The 22,669-nt window shown below is 39.3% G+C and overlaps 1 protein-coding gene across 2 annotated transcripts in view; it reads right to left on the bottom strand.

Moving 5' to 3' along the window:
• The window catches only part of YTHDC2 (YTH N6-methyladenosine RNA binding protein C2), a 256,373-nt gene that overhangs the window by 39,247 nt on the left and 194,457 nt on the right, over nt 1-22,669 (bottom strand). For both annotated transcript variants that reach the window (XM_053701553.1, XM_053701552.1), the window contains exons 27-30: nt 15,500-15,674; nt 11,093-11,296; nt 10,258-10,440; nt 7,976-8,088 (exon numbers count right to left, since the gene is read on the bottom strand). In XM_053701553.1, the coding sequence (XP_053557528.1) occupies nt 7,981-8,088; nt 10,258-10,440; nt 11,093-11,296; nt 15,500-15,674 (670 nt within the window). In that variant the 3' untranslated portion in view covers nt 7,976-7,980. The remainder of the gene's footprint in view (nt 1-7,975; nt 8,089-10,257; nt 10,441-11,092; nt 11,297-15,499; nt 15,675-22,669) is intronic.

Genomic DNA, 22,669 nt, shown 5'->3' with positions numbered 1-22,669 from the left:
AATACAGGCTTAATTCTGATTAGAGCCTGACAAAAAGACTGAACATCTGCCAAACGTTTGTGTAGCAAAATTGACAAAGCAGAAATCTGTCCCTTTAAGGAACTCACTGATAACCCTTTCTCCAATCCTTCTTGGGGAAAAGACAGAATCCTGGGAATCCTAACTTTACTCCATGAATAGCCCTTAGATTCACACCAAACAAGATATTTACGCCATATCTTATGATAGATCTTTCTAGTGACAGGCTTACGTGCCTGTATCAACGTATCGATGACCAAATCGGAGAATCCCCGCTTAGATAAAATCAAGCGTTCAATCTCCAAGCAGTCAGCTGCAGAGAATTTAGATTTGGATGTTGCAAAGGTCCTTCAATGAGAAGGTCCTGTCTCAATGGAAGTTTCCACGGTGGCAGAGAGGACATGTCCACTAGATCCGCATACCAAGTCCTGCATGGCCACGCAGGTGCGATTAGAATTACTGAAGCTCTCTCCTGTTTGATCCGAGCAATCACGCGTGGAAGGAGAGGAAACAGTGGAAACACATAAGCTAGGCTGAACGACCAAGGCACTGCCAAGGCATCTATCAGTTCTGCCTGTTGATCCCTCGACCTGGATCCGTAACTTGGAAGCTTGGCATTCTGTCGAGATGCCATCAGATCCAATTCCGGTCTGCCCCATCGGAGAATCAGTGAGGCAAACACCTCCGGGTGGAGTTCCAACTCCCCCGGATGAAAAGTCTGTCGACTTAGAAAATCCGCTTCCCAGTTCTCTACTCCTGGGATGTAGATTGCCGACAGATAACAAGAGTGGGCCTACGCCTATCGAATTATCTTGGATACTTCAATCATCGCCAAGGAACTCCTGGTTCCCCCCTGATGATTGATATAAGCCACAGTCGTGAATATTGACCCTCCTGAATCATTGGTAAAATTGTTTGGATGGTCTCCATCTTGAAGGATGGAACTCTGAGAAACTTGTTTAGTCTCTTGAGATCTAAAATAGGTCTGAACGTTCCCTCTTTTTTGGGAACCACAAAAAGATTTGAGTAAAATCCCTGTCCCTGTTCTAGTCTTGGAACGGGACGAATTACTCCCATAGTGGAGAGGTCTTTTACACAACGTAAGAACGCCTCTCTTTTTATCTGGTCTAAAGACAATCGTGAAAGAAGAAATCTCCCTCTTGGGAGAAAATCCTTGAATTCCAGTTGATACCCGTGGGTCACGATTTCCAGTGCCCAGGGGTCCTGAACATCTCTTGCCTAAGCCTGGGCAAATAAAGAAAGTCTGCCCCCTACAAGATCTGGTCCCGGATCGGTGGCCGCCCCTTCATGCTCTCTTCGTAGCAGCAGCGGGCTTCTTGGGTTGTTTACCCTTGTTCCAAGTCTGGTTGGGTCTCCAGACAGACTTGGACTGAGCAAAATTCCCTTCCTGTTTTGTGGAGGAAGAGGAAGCAGAGGGTACGCCTCTAAAATTTCGAAAGGAACGAAAATTATTATTTTTGTTTACCCCTCATCTTAACAGACTTATCCTGAGGTAGAGCGTGACCTTTACCTCCAGTAATGTCAGAAATGATTTCCTTCAACTCAGGCCCTAATAGGGTCTTCCCCTTGAAAGGAATAGATAAGAGCTTTGATTTAGATGATTTAGATGACACATCAGCAGACCTAGATTTTAACAATAATGCTGTACGCGCCAAAATGGCAAATCCTGCATTTTTTGCCGCCAACTTAGCAACTTGAAAGGCGGCATCTGTAATAAAAGAATTAGCTAGCTTGAGAGCCCTAATTCTATCTAAAATGTCCTCTAAAGGGGTCTCAACCTTCAGAGACTCTTCTAGAGCATCAAACCAAAAAGCTGCTGCAGTAGTAACTGGAACAATGCAAGCTGTTGGTTGTAAAAGGAAACCCTGATGAATAAATAATTTCTTTAGAAGACCCTCTAACTTCTTCCATAGGGTCTTTGAAAGCACAACTGTCTTCAATAGGTATAGTTGTACGCTTAGCCAGGGCAGAAATAGCTCCCTCCACCTTAGGGACCGACTGCCAAGAGTCCTGAATGGTGTCTGATATGGGATACATTTTCTTGAAATTAGGAGGAGGAGAGAACGGTATACCCGGTCTGTCCCATTCCTTTTTTATAATTTCCGAAATTCTTTTAGGAACCGGAAAAACATCAGTGTAAGTAGGTACCTCTAGATATTTGTCCATTCTACACAATTTCTCTGGAGGTATTACAATAGGGTCACAATCATCCAGAGTCGCTAAAACCTCCCGAAGTAACAGGCGGAGGTGTTCAAGCCTAAATTTAAAGGACATGACGTCCGAATCTGTCTGAGGTAACATACTTCCTGGGTCTGAAAGTTCTCCCTCAGACAACAATTCCCTGACCCCCAACTCAAGAGCCCTGTGAAGGTACATCCAAAATAACCAATATAGCATCAGAGGATTCAGTATTCACATTAATACCTGACCTACTGCGTTTACTCTGTAACACTGGTAACTTAGATAACACTTCTGTAAGGGTAGTTGACATAACTGCAGCCATAACCTGCAGAGTAAAAGAATTAGACGCACTTGAGGTACTTGGCGTCGCTTGAGTGGGCGTTAAAGGTTGTGACACTTGGGGAGAATTAGATGGCATATCCTGATTCTCGTCAGATTGAGAATCATCCTTAGGCACATTTTCTTTACTTAAAATATGTTTTTTACATTGTAAGGCCCTTTCAGTACAAGAGGTACACAAAGTAAGAGGGGGTTCCACAATGGCTTCTAAACACTGGTAACTTAGATAACACTTCTGTAAGGGTAGTTGACATAACTGCAGCCATAACCTGCAGAGTAAAAGAATTAGACGCACTTGAGGTACTTGGCGTCGCTTGAGTGGGCGTTAAAGGTTGTGACACTTGGGGAGAATTAGATGGCATATCCTGATTCTCTTCAGATTGAGAATCATCCTTAGGCACATTTTCTTTACTTAAAATATGTTTTTTACATTGTAAGGCCCTTTCAGTACAAGAGGTACACAAAGTAAGAGGGGGTTCCACAATGGCTTCTAAACACATAGAACAATTAGTTTCCTCAATGTCAGTCATGTTGAACAGACTAGAAATAACCACAATAGTCGTAAATCACCTCATTTACTGATTTAAACAACTTTTTAGAAAAATGTGTACTGCGCCTTTAAGAAATAAAAAGTGCAGATATTTCTCATACTGCCTAAAACGTTAAAAAACGCCACACAATTAAATATAATGATTCAATTGGCCCAAAATTATTGCACCCTATAATTAAAAGGTGAATTTACCCTCTAAGAGACATTTTAACCAAAAAAATATATCTTAACAGAAAAAATGACCCCTGCAAAATGACTCGACAACGATCCAGTGAACAGAACACAAGTTTAGGCCCCACCGGATGCCTGCTGCCTCCTCAGTCAGAGTAAACTGTGCGTCTGAGCACGCGAAATAGGCCCCGCCCATCATGGACGTCGTCCTAACAGTCTGTCTAACCGCATGGGAAGCGGTTTGAAAATAAGCCATGTGGTCCCCTTAATAATCTTTCAATAAAACTTGCAGCCCTACTGACTTTTGTTTTAATAAAATATAAAATGTCAAGCTGCCTCTCCCAGTGTCCAGCCCCATACAGTGTCAAAGCAATATGTATAACATAGGATTTTCAGTAACACCCTCAGTGTACAGGTCTACTGCTTACCCCTTCCCTTGCAGGGAAAAAATGTCAGCCAGCTCTGATATACCAAGTCTCCTCAGAATAAAAGACTGAACATACCTCAATGCTGCTTGTAGCATGACACCGTTCTCCACACTGGAGATTTCTCTTGCACTACCTTCAGAAGCTCTGTGGGAAACAACATGGATCTTAGTTACATCTGCTAAGATCATCAACCTCAGGGCAGAAATCTTCTTCATTCCATATCAACCTGAGGAAAATAGTACTCACCGGTACCATTTAAAATAAAAAACTTCATGATTGAAGAATCTAAAACTAACACCTCACTTTACCTCTTCCTATTACTAACACAGGCAAAGAGAATGACTGTGGGTGGAGGGAAGGGAGGAGCTATATATACAGCTCTGATGTGGTGCTCTTTGCCACTTCCTGTTAGCAGGAGGTTAATATCCCACAAGTAAGGATGAAATCCGTGGACTCGTCATATCTTGTAGAAGAAAAAAGAGGAGCTGGAAATATAATTGTGCTTTTATACAAAAAATCATAATCACCAGAAACAGGGCAGGTCTCATGGACTCTTGCCAATATGAAAGAAATGAATTTATCAGGTAAGTTCTTACATAAATTATGTTTTGTTTCATGTAATTGGCAAGAGTCCATGAGCTAGTGACGTATGGGATAGAAATACCCAAGATGTGGAACTCCACAGAAGAGTCACTAGAAAGGGAAAGATAAAATAAAAACACTTGGTATTCTTAGTTGAAAGCTAAACCTAGAAGGTTTATATGCCTATTTCTTAGACCTTGAAGGCCGCCTCTAAACTGAAAGCAATTTAACAGTTTTTCCCCCACTAGATGAAGTTAGTTTATGTGTTTCATATTGATAACATTGAGCTCATGCACGTGAATGAGTGAGCACTGATTAGCTAAAATGCAAGTCTGTCAAAAGAACTAAAATAAGGGGGGGTCTGCAGAGGCTTAGATACAAGGTAATTACAAAGGTAAAACATGTATTATTAGAACTGTGTTGGTTATGCAAAACTGGGGAATGGGTATGTCACCGATACCGGGCCGCAAGGGTTAAACCCCTACCCCCAACTACCTCACCCTCTCCTATTTCTTTGCAGATTTGGGCTCCTGAGAGCAACCACAATCTCCCAGACCTGTTGTTTCCTTTATTTTGTAATGTGAACTTTGTCAGAGAAGAGCTGGTCACTGACCGGGAAAACCCTTCTAGTCTGGCCGGGCTCCTGGAACTGCCGGCTGGATGCTGATACCCGCCTAACCCCTCTCAGGCTGGCCGGGCTCCTGGAACTCCCGGTAGGCTGTATGATGACAGACACCCGCTAACTTTACCCCTGGTGGCTCAAGCAGCCCTTTGCCCCAGAGCTCCGCTCTTTTGGGGATTGGTAGCCCCTTAGGAGGACAAGATGTGTGGGAATTGCCGGAGGGGAGCTTCTTTGGGAACCGGTAGTTTTGGACACACCAAACCCCCTTTACGGGGCTGTAACTCCGTAACTCTAACTTTTGGACTGTGGCATCTGGGGACCAAGAGCTTTCAAATGACACCATGGAAGTGCTGCCACTCCCCCGGGATCACCCTCAAACCACCACCTCTGGGTCCTGGGACTCTGTGGGACTGTGGCTGCTATGGCAGGCGCCAGCCTGTCTGGAGGGGCAGGAATGGCGGGAGATTTGGGAGTAAGATAAGACCCTTTGTTTGTGTATAAAAGGAGTGTCTATTTCCTAATATAATCAGTTCATGTTTCACCAGAATGCTAGTCTGTCTAGTTATTTAGGTGGGGATTGCTATAATTACTTTCTCTGCAACATAGCGACCTGCTGTGAGGGATAGGAAGGACCCTCTGGCAGAGCTACCCAGTCGGGGTAGCCGGAGTCTGTCACAGGGTGGGATCCTGAATAATGGTGCTGTCTGGTATCAGAGTGGGCTCCTGGCTGTAGTCACTTGGCGGCTACACAGCTGTAGTCGGCAGGGTGGAAGCAGGACCCTTTTGGCGGAGCTACCCAGTCGGGGTAGCCGGAGTATCGGTGACAGGGTAATAAAGGGATGATCTATATTTTTAAACAGAAAAATTCTGGTGTTGACTGTCCCTTTAAAGGGACACTGAACCCATATTTTTTATGTAATGATTCCAATACAACATGCAATTTAAAGCAACTTTCTAATTTACTCCTATTATCAATTTTTCATTGTTCTCTTACTATCTTTATTTAAAAAGCAGGAATGTGATGCATAGGAGCTGGCCCATATTTGGTTGAGACCCTGAGTTATGCTTGCTTATTGTTGGATAAATGTCAGCCTCCAATATGCAAGCGCTATCCATGGTGCTGAACCGAAAATGGGCTGGCTGCTAAGATTTACATTCATGATTTTAAAATAAAGATAGCAAGAGAGTGATTTAATTGATAATAGGAGTAAATTAGAAAGTTGCTTAAAATTGCATGCTCTATCCGAATCATGAACAAAAAGATTTGGGTTCAGTGTCCCTTTAAGGGCGATCCCGTCCGCAAAAATTACCAGCCTCCCAGCAAATACCCTTCAGCAAGAGTTCCGATAACAGCGATACTGCGAAGTTGCACACAACAACAGATCTCTCTCTCATGACTCACTGATGAGCTAAAGGTGAGAAAATTAGGAGCGCACCAACAATACAGTCCGTGTTGGGAAGCGCTTTGATTGAATGTGCACCACCGCTGGGGGAATAAAATGGGGGAGCCAATAATACAAATGTTACAGAACATAACATCTGAGATACTACACCCCTTCAAGAGCCCTGCAAAACGATTCCGTAGCCTGAGCTGAGGACCGCAGGAATTCTCAACCACATGGTACGGCAAAATAGAGGCCCGGTCACAGAATAAGCACATAAAGCGGTCAGACTGCCATGATTGTGTTCAAACCAGACCCCGTGCATAAAGTACTCCAAGGCATATAAGTACGGGCACCTTGAGTATTAAGACATAAGCCCCGTTAAGATTAAGAGGGGCGAGTTGGAGTGGTCTGTCACAGAGAATTACCAGATACCTGCTCCGGTGCTGGAAAGAGACACACTGCTGATTAACTCCATGAAAGTGGATGCCAGAAAACCCCTGAGTTATATTGGGGCCGCAAGATTCACTACCATAAACCTCCCTCTGATGAGCTACCAGCCGTGAGAGGTTTTCACACCACCTAAGCTTAGACTGTGAGGGACTCGTCAGAGAAGCTCCCCTAAATCACACTGGAATAAAAGGTCACATGGAACCTGGTTCCCTTTACATAAAGGCACTAGCCCGAGTAAAGTGATCCGTCCTGTCAGTAAATTGAATGGCAGCGAGAAAGCGCCTAAAATTGAAATTGAATAAAATTTGCAGTCCTTGCTTCAGTACATAAAATAAAAGGACTTACCCTCAAGGGTCTTCTACTGTGGAGTAGACACAGTACTTTCAGGTCTGTCAGCTTCATCCAGACTTCTGGCAGCGACCGGAGATGAAAGGAAAGCAGAGTAAACGTAACCCTGGTTGCCTGGTGGGGATTAGCATAGATTGCTGGAGGGATAACAAAGACTATTCTGCGACCTCCAGCAGCTAACAGCTACAAATACTCTTACTCAAGAGGGTTACATGGACACAGCATTAACCCATTCCTGTCTTGAAAGGGAAACTAACCATAAAAGGACTTAGTTCAATATTTCTTCAGAACACCATCTTCACACTCCTCCGTGATTCAGGAAGGCCAAGAATGACTGGGGGAGTATGGGTAGTGGGAGGATACTTAAGCTCTGGCTGGGGTGTCTTTGCCTCCTCCTGGTGGACAGGCGATGAATTTCTCAACAATAATAAATGGAATTGTGGACTCTCCATGCCATTGGAAAGAAAATATTTAGGTTCAAGTTGCAGCCATAACCTTTATTTTGTGATATTTTATACTATAATACCATTGTTTCTACCGCCACATCTTTTTTTTCAGAATGTGCCACTATTACTCAGTACTTCCACTATATCCCCATATGTCTACTAATTTCTACATTCCTCAAAATCTATTTAAAGAGACAGACATTGTAAGACGATGCAAACATAAATACTCTTAATATTTTCTCTATAGATTACTGTAATTGCCATCCTTATGGTATGGACTAACAAATCATAGAATGTTGTAGCAACTTTGTTCATTAAAATAAATATTTTGTTTAAAATATTTGATGGCACATTTTGTTACCCTGAGTTTACTGAGCAAAATTTATTTTACACAATATTTTAAATAATTCCAAAACATTTGAGAAAATCCTTACCGAAATCATATGGAAGTCAGCTCGTATGCGTTATGCATCAGTGGCTTTTTTTCTCCCAAAGGAACCCTGTCCCAAAGCAATAGCAACTGTTCTCCAACTTGAGGTTCTAATTCCTTAAACATAATAAAAGGTTAAAACAAAAAGATTTAGCAAGAACAACTACAGTAAGTTTCTAGGTATTTGTACTTTACTTGTTATTCTTTTGTTTATTATGTGATATGAATTGACTTGCTTGTCCTTCTGTATACTAGAGTAACTTAAAGATAACCGCATTTATACAATATTCAGAAGGAAAAAAATACTTTAAGACAAAACCTAAAGGAATGCAAAAATGCAAACTGTTGGAACGTTTTATTACTGCACTGTTGATTGCATATAATTGTCTAACCCCTGTTAAGGAGTTAAACATATAGCTAAAATTAATTACAAAAGCATCAATGCACTAGGAACTAGCTGAACACATCTAGTAAGCAACCAACAAGAGGTATATGTGTGTAGCCCTCAATCAGCAGATAGCCCCCAGCAGCACTGCTGCTCCTGAGCCTACCTAGGTATGATTTTTTTTAACAAAAAGGATACAAAGAGAAGAAAGTGCATTTGATAACAGAAGTAAATTGAAAAGTCTTCTAAACTTCTAAGCTATCTGAACTATGGCATATTAATTTTGACTTTCATGTCCCTTTAAATTCTAACAAAACATAAAATAACCAGGATGTTCTTGATTTTAAATGATCACCAAATGCCATTTGTAAAATACTGAATACTATGAAAATATATCTACAATACAATATAAAACTCTCTCCATGGCTACTAAAATGTAAGGTCCATTAAAGCCCAATTTTTTTCTTTCATGATTCAGATAGAAAATACAATTTTAAACAACTTTCTAATGTAGTTCTATTATCTAATTTGCTCTATTCTCTTGGCTTCCTTTGTTGAAGAAGCAGCGCAATGCACTACCTGGAGTTAGCTGAACACATTGGGTGAGCAAATAACATGAGGCACATACTGTATGTGTAGCCACGAACCACTAGCCTTTGCAACAGGATGCCAAGAGAGGAAAACTAATTAGACAATAGAAGTAAATTGTTAAGTTGTTTAAAATCACAGGCTCTATCTGAATCATCAAAAAAAAAAATGATATGTGTTTCATGTCCCTTTAAAGGGACATGAAACAAAAAAACATCCCTTTCCTGATTGAGATAGAGCATGCAATTTTAAACCACTTTCCTATTATTTCTATAGTCAAATTTGCTTAGTTTTCTTGGTTTCATTTGTTGAAGGAGCAGCAATGCACTACTGGGAGCTAGCTGAACACATCTGGTGAGGCATATATGTGCAGCCACCAATCAGCAGCTTTACTCCCAAGTATGCATTACTACTCCTGAGCCTTCCTAGGTATTTTTTTTTCAATAAACGACTTCAAGAGAATGAAGCAAATTACACAAAAGAAAGAAATTGCAATAGCACTACACAGATTCAAAGGGATGCCCTATTATAACAAAGTAGAATCCTAGTCACAACTGGAATAAAGGAAAAGAGGACTACAGCAGATACTACACAAGGAGATCAGAAAGTGAGATCACCTGTAACCAAGTGTCTTATCTATACCTCATACTGAATGAGGTTAAATCACGTGAGTTTTCATGTATTTATTTATTGTAGTGAATAACATTGACACAAACAATCTTCACTAGGCCCCCTTTGTGCGCTTGTCCACACTCTATCGTTTCATATATATATTATTTTTATTTTTTATTCTGATTTGTTTTTATTTCAGTACGGGCCAACCACTGCCATACTAAAGTTGTGAGATTAAAATCCATTCTTATGCCCGATGAATGTCAAATTATAATATTCATGGAAAACAGATGGTTTTTTTATACCAATTAGCAGATCTATGCGATGGCTAAAATTACATTTATTGTATTTTTAAGGAGAACAATTATGAAGAAGAAAGATCTATAGACAGCTCTTTAGGTTAGCTATAAATAAAAATAAAAAGTGCTTTCTGTAAGATTCTCCTATCATATGAGCTTCACTACATAGGTCTCAAGCAAAGTGTGTATCCACCTAGAGAGAGGAGATCTATTGTACAGTAGGTCAGGTAACAAAAGTATTAAACACTTATACGTGATAACATTAAGGTTTACAATTCAAAGTTAGAAAAATCAATAACCATTGGCTAAACATGTACATGATATATCACATGGTATGACACATTACTCCAAAACACAAAACCTAGCTCAGTAACAATTCACATGAGATGAACAAAAAAATACCTGTCCGTCACGGCTTATTTGTACTTTTTTATTTTCATTCCAGGGGTTGAGCAGGAAATGTGCATGCTGAAAAGGAAGACTTTCTTTCCTGATCCACTCAACCTTAAACAGTCCTCCAAGGCTTGTAGAACCCCAATCCTGACTTCTCTCTCGCCCAATTTCTGAGCACATTTTTGCAATGCCCTGTAACAAGAGAACATGACAGCTATCCATAAATAAACCTTTATTTATACATGTAGTAACAATACAGTAGTTTTGCTTTTCAAATGAAGGGGTATGCACTGAGCTCTAGTGTATAAACTTTCACAGATTCGTTATCAACCTACTAACTTGCATATTAAGTCCCAAAGCGGATCATGATTTAATATATTTCCAAAAAGCGCTTTCCTATTAAACTTTTTCCTGGTACTCTCTTTCATCATTTCCCCAGTTTTCAATAATCTTTCCTCAATCGTCGCCGTAATTAAAATAATTAAATTTATATTCCACCTGACCTAAATGTTTATTTTTGCAATTTGTGGTGGTAAGCTATCTAGTACTTAAATAATTACCTTGATGAGTGCACAGCTCAACTGTAAGTTTTATTGAAATAGTTTCATTAGCAATTAGGTTCCTAATAGTTAAAATGGTCTGGGTTGACGCATTATTTTTCTAGAGCTGCTTTTCATACAATTTCCCTTAACATCTGCATATTTTTCCTCCCTTACCCTTTCTCCATTCCATTTGGTTAATTTCTACATACATAGCGTATAGAAGTTAGATGATAGTGATGTTTAGCTTTTGAGTGCTTTTTTGCTATCTATAAAACATGCTGAAAAACAAAACTTGTCTTTACCTGAAAGTGTCCAGACCCTTGGACAGAAAACACCAAGTACACAGTGCTGCTCTCCCAAAACGCTCGGTTCAGCTTACGCTCATTGCTTGGTGTTGTTGACCATATTCCTTTCTGTTGAGATATTTCAAGATTTCTCAAGTTGCTGCTCTTCATTATAAAATAACGGATGGGTGTATTTGGTCTTGGGGAGGGTGGTTTTGAGCCCTAAACAAAAGAAAAAAAATATATCTCAAAATATTAATATCAATATATATATATATATATATATATATATATATATATATATATATATATATATATATATATATATATATATTAATACTACAGTTACTCTATACATTGGTTAAATATTATATAATTAAGAATGTTACATTTCTTTGCAATTGAAATAATTAATAGTAGCTGAAAATTTGGTGTTGTAGCCTAGTTAACAAATATAATCTCTCTACTTTAGCAAATAAATCAGATTATTCGATTTAACTAGGACATAGCAATGAGTTCAATATCAAAACACCTTACACTGCTGCTATAGTTATATTTTCTATAAACTATTATAAGTATATCACATAGTAACAACACAGTTCAGACATTGGTCAGTTTGTATCCTGTTTCTAAGCACTGTATATGCAGATAAATGTGTACTGTTTTTTTTGTGGGGGGGGTTCACCTTGACCTCACAGTGAAAATAAAAATAAATCCATGCAATTCAATATATTATTGTAGAAAGTAAAAATGTATTCCATTTAGTTATTATGGTTCTATAAACACCAAGAAATGTGTATGGCGCTGCTGTAAGTAAAGAAGAAGCTATGAAATGGCCCCAATGTTTATTTAAAAAAAAAGGGGAGTGATGGAAGATTTAATAAACAATTGTAATAGCCAACGTACACAGCCCCAGCCAAAAAGCTACATAACAGACACAGAGACTGCAAAGAAACAGAAGTTCCTGAGACAACTTGCAGTGCCAATAAATACAATACGGAAATCGTAATGGGACCCTCTTTTGGGTGGTCTCAATCACGCTGAACTTTTCATTTGTATGATCACAGTAACATTTTGATACGGTCTGCTATATCCTCAAAGAAGAGATAGTACTAAGAAAAAACCAAGACGACATCCCACTATATATACTTGTAAAACATTATGAAACAACATATCTTAAAGGGATACTAAACCCAAATGTTTTCTTTCATGATACACAAGGAGCATGCAGTTTTAAGCAACTTTCTAATTTATTCCTATTATCAATTTGTTTCATTCTCTTGGTGTCTTTATTTGAAAAAGCAGGAATCTAAGCTTAGAAGCCAGCCCATTTTTGGTTCAGAACCCTGGGTAGCGCTTGCTGATTGGTGGCTACAATACCCTGAAAGCGGCTGAAATCGATCGTGATCACTTCCGGATGCTTTCAGGGTTTTGCGGCGATGCCTCGATATTGAGGCATCGTGCAATACCCTCTAGTAAGCAACCGATGCAGAGAGGGGCAGTCTGTGCTGATCATTAGCGTAGGAGGGAGGCGGGTGGGCTGCCCATCGCTGGAGGGGGTGGGAGGAGAATTAAGAGCTCCGTCACAGGTCTGTCAGTGGCTCCGCCCACGGGCTGGTTCGGGCGGGGCCACAAATAGGTAGAGGGGGGAAGTTTAGAGAGCTGTTTGGGGGGGGGGGGGAAATCAGGGAGGTTGGGGGGTAAGGGAGGTTCGGGAGTAAGAGAGGATCCTACACTGAAAAAACTATATATAAAAGAAAGCCTTTTATTTTAGTACTGGCAGACTTTCTGCCAGTACTTTAGATGGGGGTGACCTTTGGGGGTGGGGGAGGGAAGAGAGCTGTTTGAGAGGGGTCAGGGAGGGATCAGGGGGTGGAATGTGTCAGGTGGGAGGCTGATCTCTACACTAAAGCTAAAACTACCCCAACAAGCTACCTAATTAACCCCTTCACTTCTGGGCATATTACAAGTGTGGTGCGCAGCAGCATTTAGCGGCCTTCTAATTACCAAAAAGCAACTCCAAAGCCATATAATTCTGCCATTTCTGAACAAAGGGGGTCCCAGAGAAGCATTTACAAACATTTGTGCCATAATTGCACAAGCTGTTTGTAAATAATTTCAGTGAGAAACCTAAAGTTTGTAAAAAAGTTAACAATTTTTTTATTTTATCGCATTTGGTGGTTAAATGGTGGCATGAAAAATACCAAAATTGGCGTAGATCAATACTTTGGGTTGTCTATTAAAACAATATATACATGTGAAGGGTTATTCAGGGATTCCTGACAGATATCAATGTTACAATGTACCTATTGCTAATTTTGGGGAAGAAAATGTTTTGGAAATAGCTACTTGTACTCATTGCCCTATAACTTGCAAAAAAAGCAAAGAACATGTAAACATTGGGTATTTCTAAACTCAGGACAAAATTTAGAAACTATTTAGCATGGTTGTTTTTTGGTGGTTGAAGATGTATAACAGATTTTGGGGGTCAAAGTTAGAAAAAGTGTGTGGGTTTTTTTTAAATTTTTTCATTATATTTTATACATAACATTTTTTTTATAGTAAATTATATGATATGATATGATGAAAATAATGGTATCTTTAGAATGTCCATTTAATGGTGAGAAAAACGGTATATAATATGTGTGGGTACAGAAAATGAGTAAGAGGAAAATTACAGCTAAACACAAACACCACAGAAATGTAAAAATAGCCCTGGTCCCTAACGGTAAGAAAATTAAAAAAATGGTTAGCAAGGAGTTAAAGCACTATAGTCACTACTCAGATACTTAGTTATAGCTCCATTTTTAAGTATAATGAATGGTTAAAGGGACATAAATTTTAAAATTGAAATGCACATAAGTGAATTTCAATTATGAAAAGAACACTTCTAATATGATTGCATTAGAAAAAAAAATGCTTCTAATATGTTGTCCCAGTGATAGCTTTTACTATGCACATGTATATCTATTAATCTTTCATTTTCAGTTTTTGACTAATCTGATTGCTCTTGTACGTGCTTTGTTTCATTCCTTATATATTTGGAATGCTGATTGTACTATTTTCGTTGAATAATTGAAATGCCCAGTTTTTTTCCTAATTTTTCTTAATCCTTTTCAAGGATTGGCTTGGATTTATTTATTTTACTTGTGGTATGTGTTGATGTGTAACCAGGTACAAATCCACAAACTGCAATTCCAAAATCCAAAGTTTTTACTCAAATAAAAAAAAATAAATAAAAAAAAAGAACTACCACCATTTTCCCTCACAAGTAACTCACAAATGTGTCTGCCTGAAACTTTGATTTGTTTTCGTTTTTTTGTGTTTTAAAATGCAAATGCTCGTCTATATTTATTTAACCCTTTCCTGCTGAGGTTAAAGACGAATTGAAATTGTGCACAGGATTTCAATTATTGGATCGGGTCTGGGGGGGCGTCCCTTTAACGCTAGCAACACCCTCCAGACCGTGATCAAATCCAGGAAGCGCAATAGGCTTCAGGACAGCCGTTGGCTATGACGTTGTATTCCGTCATAACGGCGCTAAAGCCAAGCGCCGTTTGGATGGAATATAATGGCATAACGGCAGCAAAAGGTTAAAACAACTGTTACCATTCTGATTACAGTACTGTACTATCCTTCTGATGGTATTATGTATACAAACGTAAAACAAATTATATAAAACTACCTTAAGGTTGTATAAGCTGTATTATGACATATGAATATTGCCTAAATGACATAAGATGCTGTTTACATTTGGTACTGTCCCCTCTCCAAGCTGTCCTGTTTTACAGATGCAACAATAAAAATATTCAAAAATCCAAACCTTTTCCTGTCCCAAGAAGTTTGGATAAAGGTTTTAAATGTTCTCCATTTATCTGTCCCAATTTATGCTATTTAATGATTTTGTTAAATGATTACATTTTGCTTTCTTAAAATTAAAAGTCTTAAAATTTTAATCAGTTCAATAGTTGATAATCGATTTTTTACCATATCTCAAGAATGCTAAGCAGACCTAAACGTAGAGATAGGGAGAATATTATTGATGCAATGAACTCATGTCGCTAACAAAGGTTTTTTGGCAGGACAGTTTTTGATAAATACCTCAATAACATGTGATCGATAAGAATGATAAATACTGTACATAAGTGTATATTCTGTGTAGAGTGGAAAATACCATATACGAACACTTATTTTAATGTATAAACAATTACAAGTGTCACTTGACACTCGTATACAATTGTTTTTAACTAGAGCAATGTGTTTAAAATAAACTCTACAGCACTATTCCTAATCACAAGGTGTTTTTTCTACCACTATTATATTATACAACCACACACGTCTAAATTAAAAATGCACAGCACAGAACGTTGCAGAAGAGCCACCTAATGCATTAGTATAGGTATTTAAGTTAATTGTTATAGGTACCTTTGCAGAGCATGGGGGAGAAGGACTTGTACAAGGGCTTGCATAGCTACTGTTCTCGGACGACTTCACTGGCGATTGATCTGTTCTATCTTCAGGGTGTTTAGGGTGAAAAATGCCTCTCTCTCTCTGTTTTGTTTGTTGATAAAAACCTGGAGAGGAAGCCTTTGATACCTTTCTGCAATTTAAAATTAAAATGTTCAGCAAACCAATTAAAAACAAAATGTATGCTTACCTGATAAATTAATTTATTTCATAGCGGTGAGAGTCCATGAGTCATTACTTCTGTGAATTCAACTCTTGGCCACTAGGAGGAGGCAAAGTTACCCAAAAACTTCACAAGCTTTTAATCCCTCTTAACTCTCTGATATCCCAGCCTAATGTATAGCAGAGAAAGAGGAGAAACCAGAGAATTAGGAAAGGACAAAAGCAGGGTAAATGAGGTGCATACTTAACTGCAGCTAATTGGAAAAATAAGAGGGCAGGTCTCGTGGACTCTCCCCACCATGAAAATAGATGAATTTATCATTAGGTAAGCATACATTGTTTCCCTTTCATAAGGTGATGAGAGTCCACGAGCCATCACTCCTGGGATCTAATATCAAGCTGTGGAGTCCGCAAGTAAATAGGTGGGAAAAAGTTAAGGCAGGCACTTAATTACTAACCCCAAGACTTTAGAACTTTCCTACAAAAGCTATCCCAAAAGAAAAGAGTAGAGAAGACCAAGCTGCTTCTGTGAAATCTACAAAACAGAGCCATCCCTTTAAAAAGCCCACTTAGAAACCATACTTAATGATTGCTTTAACCAGGAAGCTAAGTAACAACTGTAGGCTTCTGACCCATATGTAGGGAAATTAAATGAAGCATAAACTTTAAGATTTCAAAGAAAAAAATCTCACAATAAAAGGCAAACAACTGGGACTTCCGTTAGGGGTGGAGCTCGGAAACAGCATGCTCCCTGCCTGCGTGGTAACTGAACGCCGCTGAATTTTCTACACCAGCTTCTCACCACCTACCCTGGTGCCGACAAAGGGTTGTGTCGTGTTGTGGTGCACAAAGCAGCAAGTATCTGCTGATAGCTGGAAGTCTTCCTTGATTGGCAAAAGGATACATTGTCTGTCGGAGGCGCAGATATTGAGGCGTTATACTCTAGGTGTGAGCCTAACTTCTGCTCCCTACCTGTTTCCCTGAATTCTGGTACTGCCTAGCTGAGAACTGTTGCCGGTCGGAGCAGAGCGAGTGAGACGCAGAGAGCAGCCCACAGAGGAAAACGTGACCAGAAGCCTGTGCACCGCTACACAGGCTGAGGCTGGAACGACTCTTCGCGGAGGGATCCGTGCTGGTCAGACCGACTTTGCCATGATCAGGCTGTCACGATCAGGCTGGATGGTGAATTTACCTGCTCTGCGTTAATCCGGCTATCTGTTCCAGGAAGTGTGGTCCGGATTGCTGCTATACTATTACAGATCATCACTGTTGAAAGTATAGTCTTTTTTTTCTCTCGTTTTGCTGGATTGAAGAAACTGTTATTTGTGGCTTTAACCGTTACCATCGGAGGAAGTAATTAATGTCTTTGGTGTTCTTAAAGGAGCTAAGTCATTAATTATACATCTAGTTACTCTTCTGGATACTTAATACTCAGCCAAAGGTGCTGGAGATAAAACTGTTGTCAAGTTGTTTATTTGGCTACGGACCCCACAGGGTTATTGCCCCTTTAAGTGCCAAAGGAATCTTCAAAAATCTGGGATACTAAAATATCATTATAAAGTTGATCCTGGTACTATCTAAGGAAAATAAGAACTGACATTCTAAAGCACTTAGTAATACCTTCCTGGTTTGCCTAAAGACTTGAAATGTGTTGATCAAACTTGCTGTGTGCTCTTTTTTATTCAGCTTCACACTTGCTGAGTGCTCTCTCTGACTCACACAGCTATACACTTGCTGAGTGCTCTCTCTGACTCACACAGCTATACACTTGCTGAGTGCTCTCTCTGACTCACACAGTTATACTTTTGCTGAGTGCTCTCTCTGACTAACACAGTTATACACTTGCTGAGTGCTCTTTTTTATTCAGTTATACACTCGCATAGTGCTCTCTCTGACTCACACAGTTATATACTTGCTGGGTGCTCTCTTTGACTCACACAGTTATACACTTGCTGAGTGCTCTCTCTGACTCACACAGTTATACACTTGCTGAGTGCTCTCTCTGACTCACACAGTTACACACTTGCTGAGTGCTCTCTCACTCACACACAGTTATACACTTGCTGGGTGCTCTCTTTGACTCACACAGTTATACACTTGCTGAGTGCTCTCTCTGACTCACACAGCTATACACTTGCTGAGTGCTCTCTCTGACTCACACAGCTATACACTTGCTGAGTGCTCTCTCTGACTCACACAGTTATACACTTGCTGAGTGCTCTCTCTGACTCACACAGTTATACACTTGCTGAGTGCTCTTTTTTATTCAGTTATACACTTGCATAGTGCTCTCTCTGACTCACACAGTTATATACTTGCTGGGTGCTCTCTTTGACTCACACAGTTATATACTTGTTGGGTGCTCTCTTTGACTCACACAGTTATACACTTGCTGAGTGCTCTCTTTGACTCACACAGTTACACACTTGCTGAGTGCTCTCTCACTCACACACAGTTATACACTTGCTGAGTGCTCTCTTTGACTCACACAGTTATACACTTGCTGAGTGCTCTCTCTGACTCACTCACACAGTTAAACTAATTGCTACTAAAGAAGCTGTTTTGCTATTGATACTAGCTCTTTTTGGTAAATTGATCCTCCAACCATGTTTTTGAAGAAACAACACTAGTTGATTCATGTGAGATTCTGCAGAACGTAAAGACCGAGCAAGTACAAAGATATCGTCCAAATAAGGAAACACCGCAATACCCCGCTCTCTGATTACAGAGAGTAGGGCACCGAGAACCTTTGAAAAGATTATTGGAGCTGTCGCTAGGCCAAAAGGAAGAGCAACAAATTGGTAATGCTTGTCTAGAAAAGAGAATCTCAGGAACTGATAGTGATCTGGATGAATCAGAATATGAAGATATGCATCTTATAAGTCTATTGTGGAAATATAATGCCCTTGCTGAACAAAAGGCAGAATAGTCCTTATAGTCACCATTTTGAAAGTTGGCACTCTTACATATCGATTCAAATTTTTTAGATCCAAAACTGGTCTCAATGAATTTTCTTTCTTTGGGACAATGAATAGATTTGAATAAAACCCCAGACCCTGTTCCTGAAACGGAACTGGCATGATTACCCCTGATAACTCCAGGTCTAAAACACACTTCAGGAAAACCTGAGCCTTTACTGGGTTTGCAGGGATGCGTGAGAGAAAAAAATCTTCTCACAGGCGGCCTTACTCTAAATCCTATTTGGTAACCCTGAGAGACAATATTCTGAATCCATTGATTTTGGACCGAATTGGTCCAAACATCTTTGAAAAAACTTAATCTGCCCCCTACCAGCTGAGCTGGAATGAGGACCGAACCTTCATGCGGACTTGGGGGCTGGCTTTGATCTCTTAAATGGTTTGGATTTATTCCAATTCGATGAAGGCTTCCAATTGGAGACAGATTCCTTGGGGGAGGGATTAGGTTTCTGTTCCTTATTTTGTCGAAAGGAACGAAAACGGTTAGAAGCTTTAGATTTACCCTTAGGTCTTTTATCCTGAGGCAAAAAAACTTGTTTCCCCCCAGTGACAGTTGAAATTATTGAATCCAACTGAGAACCAAATAACTTATTACCTTGGAAAGAAAGAGCTAGCAATCTGGACTTAGAAGTCATGTAAGCATTCCAAGATTTAAGCCACAAACAGCTAAAGACATAGATTTAACATAAATTTTGAGGATATCAAAAATGGCATCACAAATAAAATGATTAGCATGTTGAATCAAGTTAACAATGCTAGACAAATCATGATCCAATACTTGTTGCGCTAAAGTTTCCAACCAAAAGGTTGAAGCAGCTGCAACATCAGCCAAAGAAATTGCAGGCCTGAGAAGATGACCTGAATATAAATAGGCTTTCCTTAGATAAGATTCAAGTTTCCTATATAAAGGATCTTTAAAAGAAGTACTATCTTCCGTAGGAATAGTAGTACGTTTAGCAAGAGTAGAGATAGCCCCATCAACTTTGGGGATCTTTTCTCAAAACTCTAAAGTAACTGCTGGCAAAGGATCCAATTTTTTAAACCTTGAAGAAGGAATAAAAGAAGTACCAGGCCTATTTCATTCCTTAGAAATCATATCAGAAATAGCATCAGGAACTGTAAAAAAAAACCTCTGGAATAATCACAGGAGGTTTATAAACATAATTTAAACGTTTACTAGTTTTAATATTAAGAGGACTAGTTTCCTCCATATCCAATGTAATCAACACTTCTTTTAACAAAGAACGAATATACTCCATTTTAAATAAATAAGAAGATTTGTCAGTGTCAATATCTGAGGCAGGATCTTCTGAACCAGATAGATCCCCATCAGAAAAGGAAATTCAGCATGTTGCTGGTCATTTGAAATTTCATCAACTTTATGAGAAGTTTTTAAAGACCTTTTACGTTTATTAGAAGGCGGGATGGCAGACAAAGCCGCCTGAATAGAATCAGAAATAAATTCTTTTAAATTTACAGGTATATCTTGTGCATTAGATGTTGAAGGAACAGCAACAGGTAATGAACTACTACTGATGGATACATTCTCTGCATGTAAAAGTTTATCATGACAACTATTACAAACCACAGCAGGAGATATAACCTACACAAGTTTACAACAAATGCACTTAGCTTTGGTAGAACTGTTATCAGGCAGCAGGGTTCCAACAGTGATTTCTGAGACAGGATCAGATTGAGACATCTTGCAAATGTAAGAGAAAAAAACAACATATAAAGCAAAATTATCAATTTCCTTATATGGCAGTTTCAGGAATGGGAAAAATGCAACAGCATAGCCCTCTGATAGAGAGAAAAGGCAAGAGGCATATAGGAATGGGGTCTTAAATAATGAAAATATTTGGCGCCAAGTATGACGTACAACAAACAGAAAAATATTTTTTGGCGCCAAGAACGTCCGGAAATGACACATTCGCATCACAGAAGACGCAACCTTGTGAATGACTCGGCGTCGACTAAGACGCCAGAAATGATGACTTTGCGTCAACTAACGTAACTTCGCGCCAAAAAAATCTTGCGCCAAAAATGACGCAATAAACTTTGGCATTTTGCGCCCTCGCGAGCCTAATTCTGCCCGCGAATTTAAAAGACAGTCAATTTGAAAAAAAGACTATACCCCAGGTAAGAAATATACAATTGCAAAGCTGAACTGGTAGTAATAAAATAAAGTTGCAATATACACTTAGTTTAACAAAATAAACGATTAGTGGCTCTAACTTCTAAAGGATCTAAAATATAATGGTGGCACCACTGAATCAATTGTGCAAATTAGAACAAATACAACAGTAAATAAATGACAGCAAACATACTGGGACTTTAAGAGCAAGCCAGAGTAATAAAGAGACAATAAATGTAAGCCATAAAGTAAAACCCCCTTACAATAAAATAGCAAGTCATTTTTTATGGAAAAAAACAGAATAAAGCAAGTACTGAGCCCTCTGATCAAGTGTTGTATTAATTAACTACTGAGGCACAGAACAATCACAGATAGGTTGCTGTATACAAAACAACGCTCTCCAAAAATTAACCTATATAAGGTAAATATCGCAGTTAATAAATGAAGTGTCCCCCAATCCCGATATAGAGCTCTTACCCTCTCCTGATACTTTCACCAGAGAAATGAGCAGAGCATCCAAAGCGACTGATGGCCGCAAGAAGTGAAGAGAAAGCGCACAAAGCAGCAAGTGCAGTGGGAATGTTAACTCTCTTGATACCAGAGAACTAGAGGCCCTCTTCCCGTCTGATCCCTATAAATGTTTTGTTGTACTTTGCCTATGTTTATAGCGCTGCGGAATCTGTTGGGGCTCTACAAATAAACAATAATAATAGCAGCTAAGGGCCCACACTACGCAAACATACCCCTTGCACCAGCAAATAACACCTCTATAAGCGCAGATGGAGGGAGCGTATTGGGGAGCGCACTAAACATAGCGGCTATAGCATTAAAGTATAGTAAGCATAAGTAAAACCCCCGGCATATCCCTTCTTAAAGGGACAGTATACACTCATTTTCATATAACTGCATGTAATAGACACTACTATAAAAAAATAAGATGCACAGATACTGATATAAAAATCCAGTATAAAACGGTTTAAAAATGTACTTAGAAGCTCTCAGTTTAGCTCTGTTGAAAAGGTAGCTGGAAAGCCCACAGCAAGTGGGAAATAAGACCCTCTCCCCCTCCCCCTTCTTTTGCATATCAAAAGACCCTTTACACAAACAGGAGCAAGCTGGAGTAGGTAGCTGACGGTATTCTCATAAAAGTTTGGGGCTTGGTTAGGAGTCTGAAAATCAGAGCAATGTTATTTAAAAATAAGCAAAACAATTCATTTTTTTTAAACAAATACTTTATAGGCTATATAAATAGATCATCTACAAAACATTTATGCAAAGAAAAAATGAGTGTATAATGTCCCTTTAAAGGTGCTGCAGCTAATAAAAGACCCAGCTCACTAAAAGTAAACCTAAAGGTTCTGAAGCACCAAAGCACTTGTACACTCCATTGTTACTTGTAAGCTGACCTCTCCCAGCGACACCTGTGGCAGGCTTGTGACCTCAACTCCCACAAGAGATTTACATTGCACAGCCACATACTCTCCTATGCCCCTCTCTTCTAAGTTTCACATTATAAGGGGATACAGCATCAAAGATCCCTCTTCAATTAAAATAAATTCCAGAACACCTCAATCTTCATAGAGGTGAGAGGGATTAAAAGCTTGTGAAGTTTTCGGGTATCTTTGCTTCCTCCTAGTGGCCAGGAGTTGAATTCCCAGAAGAAATGTCTTGTGGACTCTCACCACCATATGAAAGAATTCATGTTATCTAAATGGGATTTTAGACATTCTTACGCTTCATTACTAAATTTGCTTTAACATAAATTTATTTATAATATAATAGATTCAAAGAAAATGTTGATATAATTTATACAGGCCAAGCTAGATAATTAGTGACTCTTTTACCCATCTTTGT

The sequence above is a fragment of the Bombina bombina genome, chromosome 2 (assembly GCF_027579735.1).
Source record: "Bombina bombina isolate aBomBom1 chromosome 2, aBomBom1.pri, whole genome shotgun sequence".
Taxonomy (NCBI): domain Eukaryota; kingdom Metazoa; phylum Chordata; class Amphibia; order Anura; family Bombinatoridae; genus Bombina; species Bombina bombina.
Note: the sequence above shows the minus strand (reverse complement) of the source record. Positions and strands in the feature narration are given on the sequence as shown.